This window comes from Gekko japonicus, unplaced genomic scaffold, assembly GCF_001447785.1.
Source record: "Gekko japonicus isolate JY-2015 unplaced genomic scaffold, Gekko_japonicus_V1.1 scaffold3173, whole genome shotgun sequence".
Classification (NCBI taxonomy): domain Eukaryota; kingdom Metazoa; phylum Chordata; class Lepidosauria; order Squamata; family Gekkonidae; genus Gekko; species Gekko japonicus.
In genome coordinates this window covers 107,739-116,660 of record NW_015163184.1, presented here as the reverse complement: position 1 = coordinate 116,660, position 8,922 = coordinate 107,739, and the positions used below count along the sequence as shown (strand labels likewise).

The 8,922-nt window shown below is 50.8% G+C and overlaps 1 protein-coding gene across 1 annotated transcript in view; it reads right to left on the bottom strand.

The window, feature by feature from the left end:
- MKNK2 (MAP kinase interacting serine/threonine kinase 2) overlaps positions 1-8,922 on the bottom strand; it is a 53,421-nt gene that overhangs the window by 12,785 nt on the left and 31,714 nt on the right. The window contains exons 9-10 of the mRNA XM_015407108.1: positions 6,655-6,710; positions 4,415-4,510 (exon numbers count right to left, since the gene is read on the bottom strand). Coding sequence (XP_015262594.1) covers positions 4,415-4,510; positions 6,655-6,710 — 152 coding nt within the window. The remainder of the gene's footprint in view (positions 1-4,414; positions 4,511-6,654; positions 6,711-8,922) is intronic.

Below are 8,922 nucleotides of genomic sequence, written 5' to 3'. Positions count from 1 at the left end.
GGCTTGCCCCAGGTCAGCCAGCCAGGTGCAAGTGGAGGAGGGGGAATCGAACCCGGTTCTCCCAGATTAGAGTCTGCGCACTTAACCACTACACCAAACTGGCACCAAAGCAGGGCCTCCCCTCCCCACCCCACCCCCGGGCAAGTTCTATGCTAGACCAAAAACAGACCTGGCTTTTTCCCTCTCAGTCAGCTTCCTGACCCCACGCCGAACATGCTTCGGGGCCTTCCTCGCACATACCGAAAAGAACGGAAAACCAACGTGAAGTGCGGCAGCTAAGAAGATGAGCTGCGATTCGGGAGGGCGTAGGTCCAAGCGGCAATCCCACAGCCGCCAGCTCACTCACAGGCCTAAGGGAAGCCGTGCCCTCTCAGCTGGACCTGCGACATAGGGACCGGCCTACCTTGCAGGGGTGGCGTAAGGGCCGCTACACTGTGCTAAAATCAACAGGTTAACTTTGACAGGCTCAGGTTTTACAATGAGGTTTTTCTAAATGGGGAAAGTGGAAAAGAAGGGGGCATAAATTAAAAAAAAAATCTTTGGGCAATCCTTACGAAGACCTTTCAATGGACCTTATGCAGAAATGTTCTGTTTAAAGACACACACACACACACCAGGCTCCTTTCTGTGTTTTCCTGCCCCTCCGGATTTTCTCAATTTAAATCCAGGGCAAAAAAGGTAAAGGTAAAGGTTCCCTTGCTCGAAAGCCAGTCGAATCCGACTCTAGGGTTGCGGTGCTCATCTCCGTTTCAAAGCTGAAGAGCCAGCGCTGTCCGAAGACGTTTCCATGGTCATGTGGCCGGCATGACTAAACACCAAGGCGCGAGTCCAGGGCAAACCAGCATCCAAATTACCCGGGGCAACAGCAGGCTGAAACTGGGCTGACCACTGAAGGAAGGGAATGTAGTGCCGAATGGGAGGGGAAACCCAAAATAAAAAGAAGGTCGAACTCGGTTTTAGTGCCGAATTGCTTGGAGGACACCGCAGTGAACATGAAGACTTGAAAAAGGGCCACACCGAAGGGGGCAGGAAGCACCTGCCCCAAGGAGCTTACAAGAGCGGACCTTCACGGGGCAGAGCCAAGATTCGGGTTCAGTTTCTGGGGAAGAGGAAGAGATGAAAAGCCCATGCATGGTTGGGGTGGGGGTGGGGGGCCTAAATCGGGATCGAAACCAGAGATTCCAGTTGCAGACGAGAGAACCACACTTTCTTTAGAAAACAGCACTTGTTACTTTTCCTATCTCTTAAAAATCACTAGGGGGGGAAGCGTACGGGAAGCAAGAGACTTCCTTTGAGGGAGGCCAAGAAAATTCAACAGTCAACACATGAGACTTTTATGCGCCAACTCCCCACACACACACACACACACAAACACACACCGCACAGAACACATATGCTGATTTACGGGGGGATTTAGCCGCAGGCCGCCACCCCAGCTTCCAGATGAAAGACCGGCCTGACCCAATTTTTTTTTTTTTGGCACGCTTCCTCACCTCCCACATCCAGGGGGAGGGGAGGAAAGGGAAAGGGGGGGGGAACCCAACCCAATCTGCAAATACCAACCTTGCCCGGCTAGCCAATCAGGAGAGCTGTTGCTAAGGGCAGATCTTTCCCCAGAGCCGCCGGAGCGAGGCCGCCACCCTTGGCTCAGTGGCAGAGACCGCGCATTGCATTCCCAACCCGCCAGCCGGGCATGTTCAGAAAGGAGGAAACGGGGCATGCCGGGGAAGGGAGGGGAGGGGTGAAGCTAAGAATTAAAAACCATTATGTAAGGCTGAGATTGTGACTCAAGCACAGAACTCGGGGAAAAGAAGCCCGCTGGATTAACTAACACACACACACACACACGGCCACCCGTGCGCGAGGTCGTAGCAGATCGCTCCCTCTAAGGTCGAAGACGGTCGGGGTGCTCAGGACACAATTCCGGGGGTTTTCTCACCTTCCGACCACCAGGATTTTTGAAAGCAGAGAGGAAACGACGTTAAAGGATGGGCCTTCCCCTCTACAGCCTACAATCTGTGCAGCCCTTTCCTTGAAGCTGAGGGCATCTGCAGCCGTAACGACGGTGCACGCTTTTCAGACAACCACCAGACGGGGGCAGTTCAAACTAACTGGCACACTTGTTCCGGCACACTTATTCGATTATTCCTTATTTACTGTACTTATATCCCGCCTTTCTCCCAATGGGAACCGAAAGTGGCCAACATCATTCTCCTTTCCTCCATTTCATCCTCACAACAACCAGTGTTCCCTCTAAACTGAGTTAGTGTGAGCTAGCTCACAGGTTTTTAGCCTCCAGCTCATGGATTCTTGTCTTCGCTCAGGAAAAAAGGCCCCAGAGCAAACTAATTTATGCAGTAGCCAAATCGTTTCCTCACAACTTTAATGCCAACAGCTCAGAAAGTAGAATTTTTCCTCACAAGACTCCACGGATTAGAGGGAACATTGACAACAACCCTGTGAGGTAGGTTAGCCTGAGAGTGTGTGACTGGCCCAAGGTCACCCGGCCAACTACCATGGTAGAGTGGGGATTCGAACCCGAGTCTCTCAGATCCTAACCCCACACTTTAACCACTACAGCACACTGGTACGCAAACCGACAACCAGTGCTCCCTCTAAGCTGAGTCAATGTGAGCCAGCTCACACTTTTTTAGCCTCCGGCTCACACATTTTTCAGGAAAGATGGCTCAAGAGCAAACTGGTTTATATGCAGTAGCCAAATCACTCGCTCACGACTTTGATGCCAGCAGCTCACAAAGTAGAATTTCAGCTCACAAAGTAGTATTTTTGCTCAACAGGACTCCACGGCTTAGCGGGAGCCCTGCCTACAACCATCACAAATGGAAGGGATGCCTAGCACGACCGCATCGGAGGCGGCGGAAAGGACAGAAGGGTTCGGCAGAAGAAATTCAGGTCCACCTGGCCCAAGCTGTGTAGGCAAGTGGGCCACCTCCCCTCCCTGCCCCGATTCACTGGGGGGGATGCTAACACCGGGATGTGTTCTGCTGCCCCACGATCCCCACAAGTCCACAAACAATTCTGAACATAAGAACATAAGAGACGCCAATGTTGGATCAGGCCAAAGGCCCATCCAGTCCAACACTCTGTGTCACACAGTGGCCAGAAATACCAGTGCCATCAGGAGGTCCACCAGTGGGGCCAGGACCCTAGAAGCCCTCCCACTGTTGACCCCCCCCCCAAGCACCAAGAAGACAGAGCATCCCTTGCCCCAGAGCCCCTATCTATACCTTGTGGCTAATAGCCACTGATGGACCTCTGCTCCATATGCTTATCTAATTCCCTTTTGAAGCCGTCCATGCTTGATTCTGAAGTCACAACACTCACTTTTCAGCTTTTTACCAGTTCTGGACCACGAGAGGTTATAGAACAGCCACAACACACAAAGAGGGAGGCAGATTATAGGGCAGGCAACAGGAAAGTGAAAGGTCACTAACTGGGAAACCTGGCCACGCAATGCCCTATTAATGCAAATAAATGCACAAAAGTTACTTGCCTGTGTTGTTTTTTTTTCACTAGCCCATACAACACCAGCATTGGTCATTAAAGCACACTTCCACCTTGGAAAAGACACAACAACGCTTCCGCTCGACAACTGCTTTTTCCAGCCTGGTCACCTAATGAGGAAGCTCTACTCGCCCCAGGTGTCTGGCTCTTTATGAACCTGTTCAGGAAATGGGGGGAACACCCTGTTTACCTGGACAGGTAGGCTCCACGTTATTTCCGTTCTTACGGGAATCGGCAAGGAAACCTCACAATTTATTAAAACCTCAGCAGGACACGATTGCAAGCGACAGTTTCTCTGAAGGCACCAAAAACTCGGGGCAGGCGCCTGTCTTCATCATCCTTTCCACATGACAGGAAGTCATGTGTCAAGAGTCACATGACCTAAAGTAGGGGAGCCGGGCTTATGAACTCACTGGTGTCAAAGCCAGGCATGCCAGAGAACCAGAAATACAAGCCAAGAAGTTGGATATGGATCACAGCAAGGGGCAGAGCGCTGGAAAAACCCTCTCCACCATGGAGTGACCTCACTCGGCTGTTGGTGCTGCTGTTCTCCACCCTCTACGCAGGAGTGCTTTCCAAATGGCAGAGAACAAAATGGCTACTCTCTAAGGGCTTCTGAACCCCCCCCCCGGTCTTGGCCTACAGACTGAAGACCACAGAACTAAGCAAGCAGTTACCAAGACACCTTGTAGCAGGGAGTTCCACAAGTCCATTTACAGGTTGTGCAAAGCAGCCCTTTGCTACAGAACCAGACATGTTTCCAGTAGGTGGTCCAGCGAGCCCGAGAATTGTACCAGTGGGAGAAATCATATTATCTCGATGATCCAAATCACACAGTGTTTCTCTAACGTCTCATCCAGGATCCTACCCTCGGGGGGGGGGGTCTTACCGGGGTGAGCAGCTCCGGGGTGGAGATGGGGGAACAATCGCCGTTCAACTTGATTCCACTTCCCAAGTCGAAGTCGCAAATTTTAACCGGGGAAACCTGGAGTTCGGGGGCAGAGATAAGCAAAAGAGGATCAGCAACAAAAAGTCACCAAGGTGCATAAACCAAGCACCGAAAATACACCCACTCCCACTTCGCCTTTCTTTTGAAAAGCTCCAATCATCGTTCCTTATGATCAGGGGTCATTTCCTGCAGGAGTGCACAGGAGCGGAGCTCCGGCAGTAAAGAGCCCAGGGGGCGGGCACATGCAACAAGCCCCACCCCCTGCTCCCAGCAGCCCTCAGTCAGAGCAAGAAGCAGCCAGGTAAGTTGCAGAGGGGCCCCCCCGCCCAAATCAGTCCAGTGACACCTTTAAAACCAAGTTTTAATCAGGTACAAGCTCTCCCCCCTCTGCGAGGACAGATCTGCACGTTCCCCCCCCCCCAATAGCTAGCAATCCAAAACAGTCCAGTGGCGCCTGAGCGGTGGGTGTTGCCTTCTGACACACTTCCGGTGATGTCACGGGGTGTGTCATATGCAAATTAAGGGTGTGCATTTCAGAATCCCAAACCGAAAAAAATCCCAGGAAAAAAATGGGGGGAGGGTTGGGTTTCAGGATCCCGAAATGGCAGTTGCAAGTTTTTTTTGATATCTGGGGGAAAAGAACCGAAAAAAAATCTGGGTTTTTTTCCGGCTTTTTCGGCATTGCCGAAAAACGGCATTCGGCGGCTTTAAACTTTAAAGGGTGGCAGGGAAACCCCATTTTCCTGCCGTTTTCCCCTTTCCCGCCTTTGCTCCTGTTTTCAGGAGGGAGGGGGGAAGAGGGAACTAGACAGCCAATCACTGCAATGTATTTGCAAATGCATTGCAGTTTGCAAAACTTTGGAACTTTTTTGCAGGGCTGCTCCCTCACTCTATGCTGCTGCTGCAGAGATTCTCTGGTTTGAACCAAGTTCTGTTGGTTTTGGAGTTTTGGGCAACTTGGCACAGGTTGGGGGGGGGGGCAGATCGCTATAGTTCTGCTGCAATGCTGGCTGGGCCTGGCTGGCAATGCAAACATGCTCCCCCAAACAGGTTGCCCCCATGCCTCCATTGTTCTCTCTATGGTGGGAAAAAAGTTACTTTTTCCCACCGTAGAGAACAATGGAGGGATGTGGGGCAACCAGTTTGGGGGCCAGTAGAATTGAACCCCCTGGTCCAATCTTCTTGGCCCTTGGTGGGTATCTTGGGGAGAGGTTCCAGCAGCCACCCTCCAGGTTTGGAGCCTCTCACTCAAACCCCCTCCTAGAGGTGTGCAAAAAAAAAAGAAGGTAAAATTCGGATTTATTGGACCCGAATTTTTTTGGGATTCCCGGAAAACCCGAATATCTATACCGGTAAAGCCCCATATTGTGCCAAATGGCCCATAGGATATAATGGGGCCGAATTGCCGCCGAATTTCGGTGGCAAACAAACAATAGGCAGCATGCTGATCTGGGGGCACCCTCTTTGGATGCCCCTGGAATTGGACCCCCTGGACCAATCTTCTCAAAACTTTGGGGGTCATTTGGGGAGAGGCTGGAGCAGCCACAGTCAAAATTTGGAGCCTCTACCTCAAACCCCATCCTCCCCAGCCCCCTGCAAACTTTCCAGAGGATTTTTGCCATTGACTTCAATGGCCCCATTGGATATAATGGACCCAAATTTTTCGGTTTCCCCAAAAATGTCGGATATCTATGCTTTACCGGTATAGATATTCAGTTTTTTTCGGGTTTCCCAAAAAAATTCGGGTTCAATAAATCCAAATCCGAATTTTACCGAATTTTTTTTGCACACCCCTAATGCTAATAAGTTATGCTAATGAGCTCCTGCACCCCTTTTTCTACGAAATGACCCCTGCTTATGATAATATTTAACACATTGTTGCAGCATCCTGCAGTAGTAAGTTCCACCGAGCCTCTTAAGAGAATCTGAGTATCCCGACCGATGCTCCCTCTAAGCTGTGGAGTCTTGTGAGCAAAAATTCTGCTCTGTGAGATCCTGGCATTAAAGTTGTGAGCAATTGATTTGGCTGCTGCATCAATGAGTTTGCTCTGGAGCCCTCCTTCCTGAGCGAAGACAAAACTGTGTGCGCTGGAGGCTAAAAAAAACTGTGAGCTGGCTCACACTGACTCGGCTTAGAGGGAACACCGATCCCGACCCAGAACTTTAAACCGGCTGCTTACCTGACTGGGACTCTCACAGAGAATATTTTCTGGTTTTAAATCTCTATGTGCTATTCCTAGGGAGAGGAAAGGGGAGAGGTACGTCATAAAATTAAATATGTCAAGTGCAAAATCCCCCCCTTCCAATATTCTATTGCCGTGATGAATGCGGTAACCAAGGAAGTGGATTTACCCTTTTAACAGCACGCCCCGAATAGGAACTGCAGTGGGCAAGCTTGGCGAACGGCCATTCTCCAGGTGACCACATCCAGACAAAGGATTTGTGAAGAGACTGGATTTCTCCCACCCACACACAAACCCCGCTCACAACTTTCAGATGGTCAGAATACATGCGGGCAACAACATAAGCTTAAAAAAAAAATGCAAACATGCTGTCCGCTGACTCAGACCCTCACACATCAGTGGTCACTGGCCACATTTTTGTTTCGAATTACTGCGTTTACTTTCTGCCTCCCTTCCACAGTGCAATTCAACTTGCAAAAAAAAGGTCTCCTGACCCTGGCACTGAGCAGACACAGACCTGCCGATGTACACGGAAGTCCCACCGGACTAACAGAAGAAGAAGAGAAGAGTTGGATTTATACCCCGCTCTTCACCACCTGAAACAGTCTCAGAGTGACTTACAGCCTCCTTCCCCTCCCCACAACAGACACCCTGGGAGGTAGGCGGGGCTGAGAGAGCTCTGAGAGAACTTCTCATGAGAGAATAGCTCTGAGAGAACTGTGGCTGAACCCAAGGTCACACCAGCTGGCTGCATGTGGAGGAATGGAGAATCAAACCCGGTTCTCCCAGATTAGAGTCCACCGCCCTTAACCACTACACCAAACTGGCCTTACTGGATCAGACTAAATGGCTTATCTATTGCCCAATAAATGTTTCTGTTGCTAGTCTGATGGTCCTACAAGGCTTCACAGAATCCAATGGTCAGAGGTATACTGCCCCTAAACCCAGAAGTTCCACGTTACCTATGATGGCTAATGCATCCATGACTGGCTAATTCCCTTTCAAGGCATTTTAATCCAGAGGCAAATGTGTGCATTTCCCAAACATAAAACATAATTTCCCAAACATAAAACTGTGCATTTCCCAAACATAAAAACGCCCTTCGAGGATCCCAAGTTCTAGTTCAGGGGTCCACAAGAGTGCCCGTGGGCGTCATGGGACACTCAACAACACCCTTCCTGGAATTCGCCGTTTCTGAAAAAGGGTGGGGCTTGTGCCAAGCAGGGCCAATGATTGGCTGCACAGATTAAAAGGCATAGTGTTAAAGCACAGCATCTGCTTGAAAAGTTACTAACAGAGGTACGGGTAACCTCACTCCCTGACACTTTGTGGTTGGGCTCCACCGCCCGTGGCAGCCATTTTGTGGCTGGTTCCATGTCCTGTAGATGCACCCACCACCCTGTGTCAGAATGCCAGAAGAAGAAGAGAGAAGAGATTGGGTTTGCACCCCACCTCTTTCACTACCCAAAGGAGTCTCAGAGTGGTTTACAATCCCGTTCCCCTCTCTTCCCCACAACAGACACCCTGTGAGGTAGGTGGGGCTGAGAGAGCTCTTTCGAGGACTGCTGGTGAGAGAACAGCTCTCAGAGACCTTGTAACTTGACCCAAGGTCACACCAGCAGCTGCATGTGGAGGAGTGGGGAATCAACCCCGGTTCTCCCAGATTAGCGCCTGCGCTCCTAACCACTACACCAAACTGGCTCTCTCTCGAGAACTGCTGGTGATAGGTGAGAGAACAGCTCTCAGAGACCTTGTAACTTGACCCAAGGTCACACCAGCAGCTGCATGTGGAGGAGTGGGGAATCAACCCCGGTTCTCCCAGATTAGCGCCTGCGCTCCTAACCACTACACCAAACTGGCTCTCTCTCGAGAACTGCTGGTGATAGGTGAGAGAACAGCTCTCAGAGACCTTGTAACTTGACCCAAGGTCACACCAGCAGCTGCATGTGGAGTGGGGAATCAAACCCGGTTCTCCCAGATTAGAGTCCACGCTCTTAATCATTACACCAAACTGGCTCACAGGCTCAAAAAGGTTGGGCCCCCTCTGTTCTAGCGTTATGAAAGAAGAAGAAAAACCTTGAGGGCTAGCTGCATAGTCGGTTTCCCAAAGGACAGCAGGGCTCATTTCTAAATGCCTATCAGGAGCCAGTGAATTTTGCAAGGAAAGGAGGTGGTGGCAGGAGGAAGCTGTTTCCCCCCCACACACACACACCAGCCACTGATGTCACTCCAGCCATCGGCTCTGAAGAGGAACATCGTGCCGAC